Source organism: Mirounga angustirostris, unplaced genomic scaffold (assembly GCF_029215605.1).
Source record: "Mirounga angustirostris isolate CCGP_5_RB_7025 unplaced genomic scaffold, mMirAng1.0.hap1 SCAF_5, whole genome shotgun sequence".
Lineage (NCBI taxonomy): Eukaryota > Metazoa > Chordata > Mammalia > Carnivora > Phocidae > Mirounga > Mirounga angustirostris.
The window spans coordinates 127434039-127455584 of NW_026991713.1; the positions used below are offsets into that span (position 1 = coordinate 127434039).

Sequence of the window (21546 nt, forward strand, 5' to 3'; positions counted from 1 at the left end):
AAGTGTGCTCAGCGTGATTCCTACAGCTCAACTTAGGGAGCACCTCCGACAGGCCCCCTGTGCTCGGCCTGTGCCCAGGGCTCCAGGTGTGTGCTCTGAGCCTTCCCGAGCCTTCCTAAGCCTCACCTGCCTCCATCTTCAAAAGCATTATTCTCTTTCAGCAGGATTGCCAGCTGCAGGGCCAGCTGCTCCTTTTCTTCGTGTATCTTCTCTCTTGCTGCTCTTTCAGCATGAAAGTCCGAACAGTAAACCTCCATCTGGTAGAAGGGAAGAGACAGAAGTTACTACACAGACGTACGTGGATTCTCTACGGCCCAACGGGTGACAGGGTGCAGGGGGAGTGCTCCCCCCTGTGATTCCCTCGTAAGGAACAGGGGCGCACGGTGCTGCTGGAAACCAGTGGCGACCGTGACTTCCAACCACCTTCAGACAGAAGACAAGTTGTGTGTGTGTGTGTGTGTGTGTGTGTGTGTGTCACACTTTAGACAATCAGAACCTGACAATGACATTGATATAGGTGGTTTAAACACTGCACATAACATTCGTTCAGTAAAATTCTGTGGTCTTTTTAAAAAAATCATATTCAGGATTAGCTTAATATAGTAAATGGTTTATTTACTGTCAGGTATATTTACGAAGGCTGGCCTTAAATTAAATTTTAAATAATAATAATAAATAGGTGCTATTCATTGAATTCCAAACATATACAAGGTCCTACGTCGGATGCCTATATTCCTACCTTATTGCACGTGTTGTAATGAGCACTGGGTGTTATACGCAAACAATGAATCATGGAACACTACATCAAAAACTAATGATGTAATGTATGGTGACTAACATAATAAAAAATAAATCCTGCGAATGTAGAATTGCTATGCTCATTTTACATTCATAAGTGTAACAGCTGTCAGTCCGGGGTAATTTAGGTAAGTGGTCAAACCAGCACTTGAACCAAGACTGAAGCCCATATTCTATGCCAGTCCTCACGGTGGTAGCCAGCCTCCAAGACAGCTCCAGGGATGCTCACCTTTTCGTATTCCAACCCTTATGTGGTCCCCTTCCACAACGAATAGAGCCAACCCGTGGAACCACTAGGATATTGCAGAAATGATGGTGTATGGCTTCTGCCTTGTTCTCTCCTGGGTCACCTGCTGTGGGGGAAGCTCGCTGCCATGTCATGAGGGTATGTAAGATGCTGTGTGGGGAGCCCCACAGGGTGAGGAACTCAGGCCTCCCGCCCACAGCCCTGTGAGTGAGCCGGCTTGGAAGTGGATCTTCCGGTCCACCTTGGGCGCAGCCTCACGAGGGGCCCTGAGCCAGAAGCACCCTGCTAAGCTGCTCCTGAATGCCTGACCCACAGAAACCCGAAGATGACAAATGCTTGTTGCTGCAGCTGCTAAAATGGAGGATAATTTCTTACCTAGAAATATATAAATATTATGCCGTGATAGTGATTTCTTCACTGTTACAAAATTCTAAAGTAAGGATGAACTCCTTAATAGTGAAATGAACATTACTCTAAGACCAGTTTTTAACTTTCTATATTTAAAATTAGGGTTTTCCCCCTAAATTTCATGGTTCTAGGATACAAATATTTATCTTTCTTACTTTTGAAAGTAAAATTAAATAAAAAAATATTCTATCACAGTTTTAGTTACCCCCCCCCAAAAACAAACAAATCACACAACTCTGTGATAAAAAGGTCATTTTAAGGGACTTCCTGCCATTTGTGAACATTTTATGTGACCACTGATGCATCATGGAAATTTTTGAGTCAGATCCCAATTTGAGTTACAGTCTTACTTCTATCACTGATCAGCTTTGAGCCAGTCAGACCCGGGTCGTTCTGTCCATTCCTACATGCCCTGTGACATCAGTGGCTCACGTTTCAGGCTCAAAAAGAAGTGGCTGAATGAATAAACCAGAGTATCTACCAAAACTCAACAAATGTCCACGTACAGAAGGACAAAGGACATGACAACAGTATCATGAGGTACCCGAACAAACAAACGCTATAAAGAGCTTGGGTTGAAATTCTCTTCCTATAGAAAGAAAACTCAAGACTCTAAGTCCAGTCAACTTAGAACTGAGAACTCCTCTGGAGTTCATATTTGAGTAATGAGTATGTATGTGGTCACTGAGAAATAATAAACTGTTGACTTTGTTATGTTAAAAATAATTTATCTTTATCAGACTGGCAAACATTTAAAAGAATGCTACAAGGAGGTGGGGAAATAGACGTTCTCTTCTCCTTCGGTGAGAGGATAATTTTGGTTATGCATTCTTGGAAGACAACTTGTTAATATTTATTTAACTTAAAGACAGGCACACCCAATAACCCAACCATTCCATGTCTACATCTCACTATAGATTCCACAAGTGCACAGAGACATACATACAAGAATGTTCAGTTCAGCATTGCTGATAATAGCAAAAATATTGGTACAACCTATACATCCATTAATAGAGGGCTGGTTAAATCTATCATGGTAATGCACACTTTGGAATACCATACCACTGTTCAAAAAATAACAAATGGCTAGGAGTACTAATACAGAGAGAAGTCCAAGATACATCATGACTGAAAAGTTGTAGTATAAAAGGTATACTGCAATCCCACTTTTAATTAAGCAAACAAACAAAATAACAAGAGACAAAGGTTTCCCCCCCTTTTTCTGTGGTTTTACATCTCAGGCAGGATGCATTCCCACTGATAAACTTTCTGCAAGTCCTCCACCCACCAGGAGCAAGAGTGGGGCCAACCAGTAACAATAAGCCACGGTACACAAATTCTTCCAGAGTAAAAGAAGGAATGTGCCTCAACTTGTTTTCATGAGGCCAGTAAAACCTTGATCTCAAAACCTCACAACGACATTAGCAAAAGGAAAATTCTAGGCCAATCTTATTCAAGAATATAGATACAAAAGTCCTAAGTAAAATATGAACAAGCCAAATCCAGCAATATGTACGAAGGGTAATTCAAGAAATGTAAAGTTTGTTTAATATTTAAAAATCAATGTGATTCACCACTTTAACAAATTAAAGGGAAAAGGAATATATTTATCCAATTATATCATTACTGGAAGAAAAAAACTTTCCCTAAATAAAATTCAACATCCACTCGAAATTTTGGCACACAAGGAAGAAAAGGGAATTTCCTTGATTTGATAAGTGATATCTACAAAGCCTACAGCAAACACCATACACCTAGCAGTAAAATGTTAAAATCACTGCCTCTGAGACTGGGAGCAAGGCAAGGCTATCTGCCATCTGCACTGTTACACAACACTGTTTGAGGGACCCAGTCAGTGTAATAAGGCAAGAAAAAGAAATAAAACATAGGAAGAACCAGAAAGGAAAAAACCCAAAACTGTCATTATTTAAATGATATGATTATGAATGTAAAGAGGTCAAAAGAATATTCAGAGATATTATTAAAATTAAAATGTGAATTGAGCAAGTCTACTGCATACAAAATCAATATATAAAAATCAATTGTATTTCTATATAATAGCAGCTGTTAAAAAATGAAAATTTTAAAAAGGTGCTATTTGTAACAGTATCATAAAAATAGAGAGTATCTATGAATAACCTATTAAAAGATGAGCAAAATCTTACTAAGAAGATTAAAAATATTACTTAGAAGAATTAAAGAAGATACGCCATGTTCATGCATTGGAAGAGTCACTGTTGTCAAGATGTTGGTTACCTCCAAATTGATTTTTATCTATTTAATATAATTCAAGTCAAAGCTCCAGGAGGTTTTTCTGTGTGTGTGTGCATGTGTGTGTGTGTGTGTGTGTAAAATACCAAGTGGATGCTAAAATTAAAATGACAATGAAAAAGGGAAAGAAAATCTAAGGTCCTCTGGACAAGTATCAATGAGGTAGGAAAACTTACTCTACCAGGTATCAAAATTTTTGTGCTTCATAGTAAGTCAAGACAGTACGGTACCAGAGCAAGGATACAAAAATAGCTCAATGGAACAGTAGAGAGTCCAGAAATAGACCCATGGACACCTGAACACAAGATACAACAAAGAAGGCAGCACATTACTTAAGATGACACTTAACATAAACGGTGCCAAGGCAACATGATAAAAAAATAAGTCTTCACTCTTACCTCACTCTATAAAGAAAAACTAATTCCAGACGGTTTCTAGATATTAATGTAAAAGGCAAAAGAGTAAAATTTTTAGAAGACAACATGGGAGAGTATCTTCATGGCCTTGAGGTAGTGAAAGTTTTTTAACAGGACACAAAAAGTACTAATTGTAAGTGTAAAGACTGACAATGTAGACTTCATTAAAATAAAGAACTTCTGTTCATCAAAAGACACTTTTATGGGCGTGAAAAGACAAATCACGGAGCCAAGAAATCTGCAACAAATATAACTGTCAAGGGCTTGTGTCTGGAGTGTATAAAAAACTCATAAAATCAAGACAGCAAACCAGAAGAAAAATGGGCAAAGACGTCTTCAGGCACTTCACAAAAGGGAGCACCAAGAAGACTAGTTAACACTTGAGAAAGTACTCAGTCTCATTAGTCATCAGGGAAGGCACATTAAATGAGACACCATTATATGCCCACCAGAATGCTTACAAATGAAAGTAAAAATACTGATAATACAAGGATGGGTAAGGATGTCGAGCAACAGGGACTCTGTTGATGGGAGTGAAAACTGGTACAACCACTTTGGAAAAGTGTTGGCAACATCCACTAACACTGAGTAACATGCATACTCTAGGAACCAGCAATTCCACTGCTAACTGGGTATGCACCCAACAGAAAGGAACGCCCAGGCCAACAAAGAGAGACATCCACAAGAATGTCAGAACAACCTTAATCATAATGCCCCAAACTGAAAATAATCCAACTACCTATCAACCATAGAATGGATACATTCATTGAGCCCTACCCTTAAAAGTTTGGTGCACTTTCCACATGTGATATGCTTCAATAAAAAATGTTTTAAAATATATTGGTGGAAATTATAAAAAATCCCCCAAAATATATTTTGAACACCATCACTTTCCCATAGGAGAACATAATCAGGGTTGGCCTCACCCAGTTCATGTTTCAGAACGTAGCTTACCTGAGCCCGAAGAATAGTCATGGTTTCCAGGTCCTCCTCCTGCTTGGCGATGGTCTGCTTCATCTCATCCATCTGAAGCTGCTTGGAAGCCAGGGCCTTCTCTGCCAGTTCCAGCTTTTCACTTAGTTCTTGTAGTACCACCTTATCCACTTTTTCTGACTGAAAGACACAAGATCATTCTAGAAGTGGCTGTGAAATAACTCAACCTAATTTATTATTATTTTTTAAGATTTATTTAAGTGAGACAGCGTGCATGAGCAGGGGTGGGGAGGGGCAGAGGGAGAGGGAGAGTCTCAAGCAGTCCTAATCGACGATGCCCCCCCCCGGTGCCCCTAATTCAACCTATTTTAGTAAAACATTAAACGAAGTTTTATTTTTTTAAATGCCTGGCTCTAAACTGTTCTGTTAATTAGCAATGATAACTTAAACTCAGAAAGTTTTATTAACTTATAGTTTGTAAATTATAATTTCTTAATTTAAAACAATTAAAAAAAAACACTAAAATAAGGGAAATAATGACAAACCCTGATCTCAGTGAGGTTGTAACTTGCTGATACTGTTATTTTTCCCACTGATATTACTCTTATATGGTGAAGTCAGTGGAAAAGAAAAAACATGTTTAAATTAAAAACTGATTACCTCACACCTGTCAGATGACTAGTATCAAAAAGACAACAACAAGTGTTGGCGAGGACGTGCACAAGAAAAAGGAACCCTGGTGCCCATGAAAAAGGAACCCTTGTGCACTGTTGGTGGGAATGCAAACTGGGGCAGCCACTCTGGAAAACAGTATGGAGGTTCCTCAAAAAGTTAAAAATAGAACTACCCTATGATCCGGCAAATCCCACTTCCCTAGTATTTATCCAGAGAAAATGAAAATACTAATTCAAAAAGATATCTCCACTCCTACGTTTATTACAGCAGTATTTACAATAGCTACCTATTTAGGAAGCAACCTAAATGTCCATCAAATAGCTGAATGGATAAAGAAGATGTGATCTATATTTGTACAAACACACACACACACACAGACAAGAATATTACTCAGCCATAAGAGACTGAAATCTTGCCATTTGTGACAATATGCATGGACCTAGAAGGTATTACGCTAAGTGAAATAAGTCAGAGAAACAGACAAATACCATATGATTTCACTTATGTGGAATCTAAAAAACAAAACAAATGAACAAACAGAAACAAACTTATAAATACAGAGAATGAACCGGTGGTTGCCAGAGGAGAGGGACATAGGGGGATGAAGTGGATCAAGAGGTATAAACAAGTCAAGGGATGTACAGTACAGCACAGGGAATACAGCTGACCCTCGAACAATGCAGGGGTCAGAGGCACTGAACCCCTGCAGAGTCGCAAATCCACATGTAACTTTTGACTCCCCAGAAACTTAACTAGTAACAGCCTATGGTTGACTGGAAGCCTTACCAATAATTTAGTGGATTAACACATATTTTGTATGTTATATGTATTATATACTGTACTCTTACAATTAAGTAAGCTAGAAAAAATATGTTATTAAGAAAATCATAAGGAAGAAAAAACACATATAGTTCTGTATTTTAAAAAATCTGCAATATTAAGTGGACCCGTGCAAACCCTTTTTGTTCAAGGGTCAACTGTACAGTCAATACTATTGTAATGACTTTGTATGGTGACAGATAGTAACTACAGTTATGAGCGTTTCATAATGTATATAAATATCGGATCACTATGTTGGACACTGAAAACTAATATGACACTGTATGTCAACTCTACTTCAATTAAAAATAAATAAGTAAATAAATAATGAAAAAAATTTACAAGTCCTAGAGAAGAACAATATTCTATTAAAAAAAAAAAAGAAAGAAAGAAAAACAGGGGTGTCTGGGTGGCTCAGTCGGTTAAGCGTCTGACTTGGTTTCGGCTCAGTTAATGATCTCATGGTTGTGGGAGCAAGCCGTGTCCTCAGGCTCCACGCTCAGCGGGGAGTCTGCTTGAAAGATTCTCTTCCTCTGACCCTCCCCCTGCTTGTGTGCACCTTCTCTCTCTCTCAAAATAAATAAAACTTAAAAAAAAAAAAAATAAACCCAAAGAGTACATTTATAAGCATATAAACTCAAAGACCCCTTCTAATTCAAAGCTTCCATGATCTTTACTTACTTCACTTGGCTTTAGCCAAGTGAAACTGACAAATTAAATTGTGAGCTATTTAAAGTGAACAATGTGACAATTTGATATGCGTACACAGCGGGAGAGGGCTCCCCCCACCAGGTTAATGAACACGCCTATCACCTCACACATCTACCCATTTTTTTTTTTTTTTTTTTTTTTTTGCGAGAGAGAGAATGAGAGACAGAGAGCATGAGAGGGAGGAGGGTCAGAGGACAAGCAGACTCCCTGCTGAGCAGGGAGCCCGATGCGGGACTCGATCCCAGGACTCCAGGATCGTGACCTGAGCCGAAGGCAGTTGCTTAACCAACTGAGCCACCCAGGCACCCACACATCTACCCATTTTTAAACTGCCACACCATGCTGGTGTTATATTAATGTAAGCTGCAGTCCGGGAGTCCAGGGTCTCAAGGTCACTGACAGGAGCCAGCTAGCCCTGTAACAGCTCCCTGGAGACAACCCCACCAGTGGCCACCCACAGTCTTGCTGTGCCCTGCTCACGTGGGAGCCCATGCTGGGAGCTCTCCTATAAACCCACTCGCTGTTAGAAATGCTAAAAGCTGGGGTGCCCCGGTGGCTCAGTCAGTTAAGCGTCTGACTCTTGATTTCGGCTCAGGTCATGATCTCAGGGTCGTAGGATTGAGCCCCTAACAGGCTCCGTGCTCATCAGGGAGTCTGCTTGAGATTCTCTCTCTCCCTCTCCCTCTGCCCCGCCCCCCCCTGCCCTCTTTCTCAAATAATAAATCTTAAAAAAAAAAAAAAAAAAAAAAAAGAAATGCTAAAAGCTTACTCCCCAACCCATAGAACATTAGCACCATCTCTGCACACAAGGCACATTATACACAGGTAGAACATCAGAAGTTTTACCCACTTAGACACAAGAAATCATTTATAAACTCAAGAACAACCTCTGAAACCATACTTAGTTATGGATTAACACAACTACTTTACATATAAAAAATGTTTATAGTTTCTGTTCACTACAAGGCTACGAAAGTCATTTTTTTTCTATGAGTACCTCTTTCCTTTTCAGTTCCTCGAGTGATTTCAATGAATTATTGTATTCTTGAAGAAGCTTGTTATGTGTCAACTGGAGAGTGGCTAACTTGGACCTATTTAAAAAGAAATTAAGAAATGGAATCTTGGGGGAAAATATAAAAACTTAGTCTTGCCTTCCCACCTTCTTCTGAACACTTGACTAGCAAAATCTTCTCTCCTACCTTTACCAGCTCACCACCTGCTAGCGTTTTCTTACTCTCAAAGAAAACAATCTTTCCAAAAAAAAAAAAAAAAAAAAAAAAATCAAGATAGATTACAAGTAACTTTAATCATTTTGTTATAATAGAACAAATTTTATCTCCTCGGAGAAGTCTCCTGGTACTCCTTCAAATACATAAAAGAGAAAAATTTTAAATTTATTCTTAAATCCTAATTCCAATCTTATAAAAGTGCTCTTCTACCTTCTTCTAGCAAGTGGTCATTCAGTTGTGGCATACTCACTTTTCCTCTTCGGTTTTAGCTTGCTCCATTTTGATTTCTGATCGCATGCTTTCCACTTGTAGCTCCAACTTTTTGTTGTTATAAACAAGCTCTTGCTTTTCATTCAGCTCTGATGGGGTTGCAGAATTTTTCCTTTCAAGGGCCTGACATCTAGGAAAGATCAAAATTTCATGAGGATAAACAACGTTCCTTCATTTCTCAGTGGCTTTTAAACCAATCCCAAGATTATGTAGCAAATACAAAGAAATTTTGGATTGCATTTTTCAAGGATTTAATAATGTAAAATAAAATATTTTATCGTTCTTGCTTCTTTACTAGAAGCAAGTAATATTTCTAAACCCTCATGACTAAACACTAAAAAAATACAGATCTTTTTTTTTGTAAAAGAAATTTACATATTTCTGAACCCTTATGCCTAATATAAAAAAAAACTACAGATCTAAGACCACACAAGCAATGGAATAACTGTCTTAAGCAGTCATGCAAGTATATTTTTGTTCTTCAGACACAGACCAAAATAGTAATTGGCTAAAGGTGCTTTTCATATAGCGATCCATGGATATCTTCAATACTTTAAAAAGTTTGGGTTCTGTTAAGCATAAAGAATATGACTTCTGACAAAGACTTAATAAGGGAAAAGTAAGTGTCCTAAGTTTTCTTAAATATCAAAAAGAGAATTTCAATATAATAATAGCAAATATGAACCAATGGTTGCTATACACAAGGCATTAACACCAAGCATGGTAAACATCTCAATACAACATTATGAAGTAGGGATAATGACACACATTGTACAAATGATAAAAGTAGGGCTCAGAGAGGTTAAATAAATAACTTGCCCAAGGCAATACCACGAATAAATTCAGGTCCATAGTTCAACTAAGTCTGTTTGTCCAAAGTCCTTGGCTTTAGCTGCTGTGCTGTGCCAGATTTCCATGTCATCGTGTAGCCTTGGTAAGTGTGAACTCTAAGGCAACATACACTCATGTATTGTGCTGGATACATGTTTGCCAACTAATCCAAAAGAATACATTTTTAAATTTCGGGTAACTTGCTACACCAAGAAAAACAAGCAAATGCGAAGTTGTCAATTTAAATATTAGCCTTCATAATTGATTGAAAATGAATTTTTTTTCTCAATAAAGCTCACTCAAGTTCTTTCTCCTTGCAGCTTTCATTTATGTTTGCTTACATCCATACTGTTAGCTCAGGTTAAGTCCCAGGAAATCTGGCTTACTGCTTTTTTACAGGTCCTCAGATAGGCTATATGTAACACATGTAACAAACATCCCTGAACAGCAGAATCAGATGTTCCTGGGCCCCATGCCCCCATATTACAAGTATACTATATTTATAAATGAACAGGTACATTAATTTCGACATTAGTGTTTGCTGAATTCATACTTTAATTAGGTTTCTATTTTTCTTCTAGTAACATAACAAAACTGTTTTTACATAGTAATATATTTCTTAAAAATGTCCATTTTCTAAAGGAAAATAGAATTCATCTCTCATTCTTACTTCTCTTGAAGTCTCTTCTTCATCAGCTCAGCCTCACTGAGTTTTGTATGAGCCTCTTGAAGCTCCTTAAACAGAGTTGTCACCTGAAGGTTCAATGTCTCCACTTCACTTCCAACCTGTCATTCAGGAAATTCCAAACACGCACATGTGATTTGGACCAGAGATTAAATGAACTTCTTTGTGAGAAAACAGTGTGAACCATCAGTGTCCCACTAAGACTGGTGAGTCGATTAAACTTTTGACAATTAATGCCGTAAATATCTTCTTTGAAAAGAAATGTTTTAGATACAACTGTTTCCTTGTATGTCTATATTTACTAATTATATATAACATTTTATATTCCATGATATGTAATTTATATGTATAATCACTAATTCATATGGCAATATATATATATTTTTAAAGATTTTATTTATTTATTTGAGAGAGAGAGTGAGAGAGAGAGAGAGCACAAGAGGGAGGAGCGGGAGAGGGAGAAGCAGACTCCCCGCTGAGCAGGGAGCCCGATGCGGGACTCCATCCCAGGACTCCAGGATCATGACCTGAGCCGAAGGCAGTCGCTTAACCAACTGAGCCACCCAGGCGCCCCCTATTTTTATTTTTTTTTAAAGATTTTATTTATTTATTTGAGAGAGAGAGACTGAGAGAGAGAGCACATGAGAGGGGGGAGGGTCAGAGGGAGAAGCAGACTCCCTGCCGAGCAGGGAGCCCGATGCGGTACTCGATCCCGGGACTCCAGGATCGTGACCTGAGCCGAAGGCAGTCGCCTAACCAACTGAGCCACCCAGGTGCCCCATATGGCAATATTTATATATAAAACTGTTTTTCTTACATAACTGATCAATTTGGATGCACTGTGATAATGACTTTGTCATAATTTTTTTTTCCTGTAGACATGTGTGGAGTTTATTTAAAGGGAAGAAGAACTGTCTCCTTTTTGATTCTGGCAACCCAAGAACATCCCCTCTTAAGACTTATAGGGGCTAAAATTCACACAAACATTCCCAGATGTTAAGGTTTCAGGTTTTGCTAGTTTCTGCTCACCCTTTATCATCACCTCAGTTAATCCTGATCACGGCTCAGGGGATCACAGAGCACAGTGGTGTCAAAGCACAATCTAATTTACCCAGACAGCAGCTTATGCCCATAGTCCTTGGCTGATTTATGTTCCGAGTTAATTCCACTCTTTTTACTGAACTGCGTTTTCCCTGGCAGCTCCAGAATGGCTGTCAGTGAGCTTTTTGGTGCCTTGGAAATCTCAGTACTTCTCTATTACTGGTTGTCAGATTGGCTTCAGTCAACAATGCACTATGACTCCCAGGTCTTCTCTTCATCTGTGTTCTAAACGTTCTCCAGTCTTTTCAAGCAGGAGACTCAGCCCAGCACATGGCAAACAGTAAGCATTCTACGTGTACTTGTTGAATAAGTGAATTGGCTAAAGTGAGCATCTGACAAAAAATGTCTTTCACATGGACAACTGCAGCTCTTACAACTTCCTGCCTTCATCCACCTTCCCTGAGCTTAAGACAGAGTGATGGGCTCCAAGGCACAGCTCTGAGGTGCCACAGAACACTGGCTATGGAAACATGAAACTCTGCGTTCAAACTATCTCATTCAAACCAGTAGTAGGGGAGAATGGAGATCTTTCAATTCTGTCTCAAGTTGTTGGGTCATAGTCTTAAAACATCTCATTATAAAGTGGGCAAAATTCCTTTCTCCACTAGATGGCCTGTTCACTCACAAAGTTAGGAGAGAAAATCAGTCAAGAAAAGATAGAGGTAGGGGTGCCTGGGTGGCTCAGTGGGTTGGGCATCTGACTCTTGATTTCAGCCGGGGTCCTGATCTCAGGGTTGTGAGATGGAGCCCTGGGCTCCGCCCTCCACAGGCAGTTGGCTTGGGATTCTCTTTCTCCCTCTCCCTCTGTCCCTCCCCCCACTCATGTACCCTCTTGCTCTCTAAAATAAATAAATAAATCTTAAAAAAAAAAAAAAAAAAAGAAGAGATAGAAGTGTGATTCCTTAGAATCACTGGGATAGGAACACATCTCGCTACAATTTACTATGGGTGAAATTCAAATCAGGACAAGGAAATATGAGAGAAACAGAATATATGCAACATTAAAATTATTTCTATTTCTAAAGCTAATAACACAGCACAAGACTTGACTTCAGATATGACTCTTAGGTCCACTGGGGGTGTGACAGCAGCCTTAGAACCTGAGTACCCACAGTTTCTGGGCCTTTTTCCTCTTCTTTCTCTTTTTCTGTGCTCCCCTCTGTCTGGGTCTCAACCTCAGAACGATCACTGGCTTTCTTTTCAAAATAGGAAACTCTGAAAAATACAGAATATGGAAAAGTTACTTTCTCTTTGGGTTCAAGAGGAATAACAATTGCAGAAGCACTAAAAAGAACACTGTCCAAAATTTGGATAAAGGATCGGGGGTTTCAAAATCTCTCTGTATTTGCTATATTATACATTAACCTTTTTGGGTTTAGCTCTCATCCTAAAATTGGCTAGATGTGATTTAAGATATGAAGTCATGCAGAGGTAAAAGGTGGGCATAAATCATCCCAAACACTGAAAAACACTGCCTCTTTTCACGTAACAGTAATACACAGAAATATTTTTTAAAATCTGTGTGTGTGTGTATGTACATACATGCATGTGTGTTCCATGAGTGTGTGTCCCTTTATAAGGATTCGGCAGAGAAAGGAAGTCTTCTTGGACCCATCTAAGTTCACAAGTCCCTTAAAAACAAATTTACCGATATTCTCACTGAATCATAACCACACAAAAGCCAGCCTAAGGCAAATGAAACAAGAAGAGATTTCTGGTTAAAGATGTCGAACTGAATATATGCAGGTAAATTTTCTCCCACCCTGTACCCCACCAAAATGACTTTTAAAAAGCCATATACATACAAGAACAAAGAGAAAGGGAGAGGAAATAACAGCAAGAAGATTTGGGGGGGCACAGCTATGAGTGGGAACTGACTTGGCAGCCCAATAAGGCTGGGTCTGAAGCCAACAGTAGGGAAAGCCAAGCTGTAGCCTGATTGACACTGTGGAAAGCAGAAGGCTCAGGAGTCAGTGACACCAGGTACCACTGGATGCGGGGACAAAGGTGAGGCCTGTTTAAGAGGGACTAGAAGTGGTGCCTGGGCGTCTGACTCTTGATCTCAGGGTCGTGAGTTTGGGCCCCACGTTGGGCTCCACGTCAGGTGTGGAGCCTACTTTAAAAAAAAAAAAAAGAGGGTCTAGAATATCACAAAATAAAGGGTTTCTGGGTTCAGACGTTAGTCAGAGATGAGACGTGGGTTCTTCTGCAAGGAGAACTTACACAAAGAACATTAAGACCCTCAGCCACCTTTCTCTCCTCATCTTAAGAACTTCGGCGTTTGAAAAACACCCTCCAGGCAGGAGGCTGGAAGAGTCTCCTCTGGAGTATGTAACCAGGATAAGGGAAAAGGTTTAAAGTTTCTGACATGGGGCTTCCCCAAGGAAACCTCCCAGCCAGATCTCCCTACGGTGCACCCAGAGCATCAATCAGCTTCTAACACCCTGTAATCCTGCTAAATCTGATCAAACAGCCAAGATTGCTAGACATTTAAGGAAAATCTTAATATGAAGCAGAAAAAAGTAACTTACTGAAAATAGAATATGCCATCAGGGAAAAAAAAAAGGTCAAAAATATCATTAATATCCTTAGAGATATGAGGAAACATTACAACCACAAAAAAATGGAACACAATAAAAAAGGAACATTCAAAGGTTCTCCCCCACAAAAAAGGGAAGATGAAAGTTGATCAAATTTATCAGAACGGAGAAAAAGGGAGAGACAGAAAAAGGGAACAAGGAGTTAAGAAAACTAGAGGAGATCCAATTCAAAATAATAGTAATGCTAGAAAGAGTGAACAAAGAAAACTGAGGGTAAGAGACTATCACTAAATTAATTCAAGATCATCTTTCAAGAACTGAAGGACATCAGTTTGCAGAATGAAAGAGCCCAAGAGTGTCCAGAACAAAGAGATGAAAAACAGGCTCACACCAAAGCACGTGAGAAGTCTCATGCCCAAAGATGAAGAACCAGAATGGCGGTGGGTCTTTCAGCATTAACACAAGAAGCTAGGACATAATGAAGCAATGTTTTTGAAACATGGAGGGAAAATTATATCCGATTACAGAATTCTATACCTAGCCAAACTATCCAAGAAGTATAAAGGCAGAAGGAGAGATTTTCAGATATGCAGGTCTCAGAAAATATACTGCCCATATATTGTTTCTCAGTAAGTTAGTGGCAATGTGGTGAGCTCTGTTTGAAAAAAACAAAACAAAACAAAACAACATTTAAAAAGAGTAGGAAAGGCATTGGATTCAGGAAATAGGTGATGGAAAACAGGAAAGTTGAAGGAGTTCCTCAGGGTGAAGGCAAAGTGAGATGCCAAGATGATTGCCATGAGGCAGGACCTAGAAAGCAAGTAGGGCAGACTCCAGAGAGAATACCAGTAGACTACTAACATGTCTGAATGTATCTGAGAGATTTCCTCATTGGGGAAGAGTATGGGGAAACTAAGCAAATTTTAAAGATGTAATTATGCACAGAAGTAAAAAAAAAAAAGTATAAAAAAAGGAAGAGTGTTCAAGGCACAGAGCAGAGCTCAACTGAGTACTCCGTGTGTGTGCCTAATAACGTAAACACCGAGTAGTTACCTAACTAAATTTCAGTATAGCCAATTTCGGAGGTGGAGCAGGTAAGCTGGGTCCAGAAGCTTGTGTGTGTGCAGTGGGAGGTCAACAGAATGCGTTCACAATAGGGGGGACAACTCGGTAGCAATTTAAGCCTGGTGCATGGAGGGAAATATCACAACGGTCACAACCATTGCAAACTGCCAAACCTAACTGGTGCACAGGCACCATTTCGGGCTAAACCAGATAAATGGGTTAAGAGCCAGCTGGTGCGGGGTTGATGGATGGGCCTTTTTCACGCCACTCATGTATGACCCAGGGTTCTTTTTTTTTTTTTTTAAAGATTTTATTTATTTATTTAACAGAGAGAGATAAAGCAAGAGAGGGAACACAAGCAGGGGGAGTGGGAGAGGGAGAAGCAGGCTCCCCGCAGAGCAGGGAGCCCGATGTGGGACTCGATCCCAGGACCCTGGGATCATGACCTGAGCCGAAGGCAGACGCTTAACCGACTGAGCCACCCAGGCGCCCTGACCCAGGGTTCTGATCTACATTTGAATAATCACTTATCTTACTTCTCTAGGGCAAATTTTCATCTTGGACCGACTTTCCCTGCTACTTCTCGATTCTCTTGAGCCACACTTCCTACACACTTACCCCTGTTGTTGTCAGTTTAAATTTGTTTAGAAAACCCAAATTACATGAAATACAAGTCCTGGAAAACAATGAGAAAAAAAAAGAGACAAACCTATGATCCCCTTTCCCCACAAATCTCCTAGAAGTTTTCAGAATAAATTTCACACTGTCTATGCCCCTATTTGTCATGATTAATGAAAATAGTTGAAGACTCACTTGTTTGAGAAAGAGATATGTTAGGTCTTGGGATGTGTTTTCATTATCCTATACAGCATGTAAACCAAGACAGGCTGTCCAGGTATTAGGGATTTTATTTCTTGGTTTTGGTTCTGCCATAGTGAGGGGGAAATCATCATCCTGATACCCACCCAGAGAACATGAGTCTTGGCAACTACTGTTAACTTGCCAGTTGTTAAATACTGAGAGAAGGCTGACTCACAGGGTGGAGATTTGCTGCTATTGAGAAAGGGACCCTTTACAGGTGCTCACGGTGGGAGACTAAACACTGACTTCCTAGTGCCATTCGAAGAGCTATAGCTGCAGGCAGAAGGCTATAATTATTCTGAAAGCAGGAATTATATATATCATATGAATGATGAGGAGGTACAATTAGCAAATTCCTAAGCTGACACTTTCATCATGAAAGCTAATCATGTTGTCTAAGTATGGGTGAATTACTGGCTAAACTCGACTTCTGAGAATGGCGTACAGAACACAGGAGGGGTAAAGGTGCCTACAAAATATAAACACACAGTGATTATTCATGGCTAGTAAAGGTCTCCTTCAAAGAGTAACATTTTCCCTTTAAAAACCAGCTGTGGTAATTAAGGTATAAAAAGAATGTTTTTGGGGTGCCTGGGTGGCTTAGTCGTTAAGCGTCTGCCTTCAGCTCAGGTCATGATTCCAGGGTCCTGGGATCGAGCCCCGCATCGGGCTCCCTGCTTGTGGGAAGCCTGCTTCTCCCTCTCCCACTCACCCTGCTTGTGTTCCCTCTCTCACTGTGTCTCTCTCTGTCAAATAAATAAATAAAATCTTAAAAAAAAAAAAAATGTTTTTATCTATCTATCTATGCATTGTTACTATGTTTTAGGATTTGTCTGAAAGATAGGACAAATATTTTGTCCATTAGAATACTTGGTACTAGTCTCCCAGAAGTCAACCTTTGAAATTTTCTAAGGGACAACAGTAGGATATGGTGTGTAAACACCTAGGAGTCAGAGCCAGCACCTTTTGAAATGAGCTGACTATGAAATAAGTCATTGGACCAATGCCGATGTGTCTTCCAGGTTAACCTCATCTGAATAAATAACTTAGTTTCATATTTTACAAAAAGATCTGTCTGTAATTAAAAATTTAAACTGTTTCAGGGGCGCCTGGGTGGTGCAGTTGATTACACGTCCTACTCTTGGTTTCAGCTCAGATCCTGATCTCAGGATTGTGAGATCGAGCCCCGCATTGGGCTCCCTGCTCAGGGTGGAGTCTGCTTGAGACTCTTCCTCTCACTCTCCCTTAGCCCCTCTCCCCCTCCCTCACTAAAATAAATAAATCTTTTTTTTTTTTTTTTAGGATTTTATGTATTTATTTGACAGAGAGAGACAGCGAGAGAGGGAACACAAGCAGGGGGAGCGGGAGAAGGAGAAGCTGGCTTCCTGCTGCACAGGGAGCCCGATGCGGGACTCGATCCCTGGACCCTGGGATCATGACCTGAGCCGAAGGCAGACGCTTAATGACTGAGCCACCCAGGTGCCCCTAAAATAAATAAATCTTAAAATTTAAACTGCTTCAGTTAGAAAGTATTTCTCACAGTGCTATAATTTTAAGATTAATAAGCCATTTATAGTGTCTGAGAGAATTAATTATGTCATAGTATACTTATGATTAAATGTTGCAATCGCTGGAGCCCTAAAACTAATGCATAACCTCTCTCATTTCCTATATGGTTTAGGACTTTGCATTTCTTTTTTTTTTTTTTTTAAAGATTTTATTTACTTATTTGAGAGAGAGAATGAGAGAGAGAGAGCATGAGAGGGGGGAGCGTCAGAGGGAGAAGCAGACTCCCCGTTGAGCAGGGAGCCCGATGTAGGACTCGATCCCAGGACTCCAGGATCATGACCTGAGCCGAAGGCAGTTGCTCAACCAACTGAGCCACCCAGGCGCCCGTGGATTTTGCATTTCTAAAAAATGCATTTGCACACAAATTCATTGACTTCACATAAAATTCACCTATATTATAGAGTTGTGAAGTCAATGAATTTGTGTGCAAATGCACTTTTTACATGTATACCATATTCTATGAGGCCAGTATTTCCCTTACACCAAAACCAGACAAAGACATTACAAGGAAAGAAAACTATGGGCTGATACCCCTTATGAATAAAGATGCAAAAAATCCTTAACAAAATTTTAGTAATCTAAACTAGCACATATAGAAAGGATTACACATCATGACCAAGTGGGATTTACCCAGGAATGAAAGGTTGGTTTAACTTGAAAATCAATGACTATAATACATCATATTAACAGAAGTTTAAAAAACCATTAATCATCCCCATAGACATGGAAAAAGCATTTCACAAAATCCAAAACGCTTCACAATAAAAACTACAACAAACTAGAAATAGAAGGGAGCTTCTCAATCTGATAAAAGCATCTATGAAAACTTGCAGCTGGGCGCCTGGGTGGCTTAGTTGGTTGAGCGACTGCCTTCGGCTCCGGTCATGATCCTGGCAGTCCCGGGATCGAGTCCCGCATCGGGCTCCCTGCTCGGCAGGGAGTCTGCTTCTCCCTCTGACCCTCCCCCCTCTCATGTACTCACTCTCTCTCATTCTCTCTCTCTCAAATAAATAAATAAAATCTTCAAAAAAAAAAAAAAGAAAAAAAGAAAACTTGCAGCTAACATCATACTTGATGGTAAAAGGCTGAAGGCTCTCCCGCCTAAGTAAGACAAGCATGTCTGCTTTCTCCACTTGTACTTAACATTGTGCTAGAGATTCTAGCCAGGGAAATTGTGCAAGAAAAAGAAATACAAGGTACCCTTGTTGGTAAGGAAGAAGTAACACTACCCCTTTGCAGATGACATGATCTTGTATAAAGAAAATCCTAAGCAATCCACTAAAAAACTATTAGTGCTAATACATGAGTTCTAGCAAGGTTTCAGGCTACAAGATCAATGTACAATATACAAAAAAGTCAGCAGTATTTCTATACACTAGCAAAGAATACTCCAAAAATGAAATTAAGAAAACAACTTCATGTATAACAGTGCTAACAAATTTCGAAAAGTAGTTTAAGACCTGTATATTAAAAATGACAAAACATCATTGAAATACATTACAGATGACCTAACTAAATCTATGGGTTATCCTTCATGGATCAGAAGATTTAATATAGTTAAGAACAATATTAACTGAACTCCAGATTCAATGTAATCCCTAACAAAATCCCAGCTGGCTTTTTTTTTTTTTTCCAGAAATTAACAAACTTATCCTAAGATTTACACAGAAAAACAAGAAACCCAGGATAGCCAAAACAATCTTTCAAAGTTGGAGAACCCAGACTTCCTGATTTCAAAATTTACTACAAAACTGTACTAATCAAGACAGTGTAGCATTAGCAAAGGATAAACATATAGATCAAAGGAATAAAATGGAAGGTTTAGAAATTAATCTTTACATGCATGACCAACTGATTTACACCAAGGGTGCCAAGGCAGTTCACTGAGGGAAAGAATGGTCTTTTCAACAAATGGTGTTAGGATGACTGGATATCCACACACAAAAGAATGAAGTTGGACCTCAACCTCACACCATACAGACATATGAACTTTAAATACATTTAGAGACCTAAATGTAAGGGCTAAAACCATAAAGCTTTTAGAAGAAAACACAGTGAATCGTTGTGACCCTGGATAAGTCAACGGTTCACTAGATACAACACCAAAAGCACAAGTGACAAAAGAAAAATAGATAAAGTGGACTACATCAAAATAAAATTTTGTGTTGTCAATGATAGCGCCCAGGAGGTAAAGAGGTGATTCACAGAATGGGAGAAAATATTTGCAAGTCATATACCTTATAAAGGATTTGCATCTGGAATATATAATGAACTCTTATAACTCAGTAATAAAAAGGCAATCCAATCCAAAGGATTTCAATAGATATTTCTTCAAAGAAGATATATAGATGATCGACATGAAAAGATGCTCAACATTATCAGTCATTAGGAAAATGAAATCAAAATCACAATGAGACACCACTTTAGACCCATGAGGATGGCTATAATCAAGAAGACAGACAATTATAGGTGTGAAGGAGGATGTGGAAAAAAGTAGAACCCTCATACATTGCTGGTAGAAACGTAAAATGGCGCAGCCACTGCAGAAAACAGTTTGGTAGTTCCTCAAACTATTAAACACACAGAGCCAATGACCCAGCAATCCCACTCCTGGGTATATACCCCCAGAAAATTAAAAAAAGTATGTCCACAGAAGAAGTTGTGCAAGAATGTTTACAGCAAACATTATTCACAACAGGCAAAAAGTGGGAACCAAAATGTTTCCCACCTGATGAATATAAGTAAAATGCTGACTAGTCACACAATGGACTATTATTTGGCAACAGAAAGGAAGTGAAGGACTGGTATGTGCCACAACATGCATGAACTCTGAAAACATGACGCTACATAAAATCAGTCAACCACAAAAGGCCACATATTATATGGTCCCATTTATATGAAATGTCCAGAATAGGCAAATCTGTGGAGACAGAAGACAGACTGCTGGGAGGAATGAGGAATCAGTGTTGACAGGAACTGGGTTTCTTATCTGGTGAAAACAATGTTCCAAAATTATAATGTGGTAATGGCTACATGACTGTGAATATTCTAAACAGTACTGAAATGTATACCTTAAATGGATGGATTACCGGGTGTCTTAGTTTTATCTCAATAAAGCTGTTAAAAAAAAAGCAATGAATGCATATTTCAAGTTACCAATTCCGTACCTTTTGTTGGCTTCCTTGAGTGCAGTTTCAAGCTTCTCCGCCTTCTGGCTTTCTTCCCTTAGACAAAGAAGGAGCTGGCTCACAGTTAATTTCTCAAATTCCAAATAATTCCTGGAGCTTTCTGTAGATTTGTTCCTACATCAAGAACAGAATAAAGATTAAAAGGTTTTCATCACGAAACACAAATGTCAAAGGGTCTACGAATGTAACTGGCACCAACATAAAGGAAATGCTTCCCAGAACACTCTCCAAATAATTCTCATTTACAGGCCAAACGCAGCTGGTCATGTGACCACCAGGTTCACACTCCTCCAAGCTCTCCGGGGAGAGGGGCGGGGGCTCTCCGGTAGGCTCACCTTGCACTGTACATGCTCGCTTCCTTCAAACAGCCAGTGTGCCCAAACATCAGACCCCAGGACCCCCGGGAACAGAGGTGGCCCTGGTTTCCAGTGCCCGGCCTCCCCAGAGAACTAGTCTCAAAGAGGACCAGTCATACAAAGTACATGAACACGCGTGCTGCCTGGCAACATGCGGACCGCCAGCCTTTCTTCAACTTGATATTCTCAAGTCAAGAGAAGAAAGCACTTTTTGTTTTTGATTTCAAATCATTACAGCAGAGAAATGTAGGCACCGCTGGTATGTGAAATATTTTCCCTGAATTTGAAATCTGATTATACCGAGAAGGGGTGGGATGGCAAACAAAACCAGGACCACTGGTACGGCAGCTACACTTCCCGGGTGACCGCACTGATGCTCATGTCCAAGGTCACACGTCTCATAAACAGCCGGGATTAAATCCCAGTTCCCGACTCCGACCTCTGCACCCAGAAATCAATCTCTGACTCCTTAATACACCTTCAAACGAGGTATGTTTGAAGCTGTTATTAAAACATTAACTGTGGCTCGGGGCTCCTGTCTGGCTCAGTCAGAGGAGTGTGTGTCTCTTCATC

The 21546-nt window shown here is 39.7% G+C and overlaps 1 protein-coding gene across 5 annotated transcripts in view; it reads right to left on the reverse strand.

Annotated features, from left to right (window-relative positions):
- Window positions 1-21546, reverse strand: part of OPTN (optineurin) — a 55055-nt gene that overhangs the window by 16153 nt on the left and 17356 nt on the right. For all 5 annotated transcript variants that reach the window (XM_045874417.3, XM_045874418.3, XM_045874416.3 and 2 more), the window contains 7 exons: window positions 20597-20731; window positions 12507-12609; window positions 10279-10394; window positions 8758-8907; window positions 8276-8369; window positions 5095-5253; window positions 127-257 (listed from right to left, as the gene is read on the reverse strand). In XM_045874417.3, the coding sequence (XP_045730373.2) occupies window positions 127-257; window positions 5095-5253; window positions 8276-8369; window positions 8758-8907; window positions 10279-10394; window positions 12507-12609; window positions 20597-20731 (888 nt within the window). The remainder of the gene's footprint in view (window positions 1-126; window positions 258-5094; window positions 5254-8275; window positions 8370-8757; window positions 8908-10278; window positions 10395-12506; window positions 12610-20596; window positions 20732-21546) is intronic.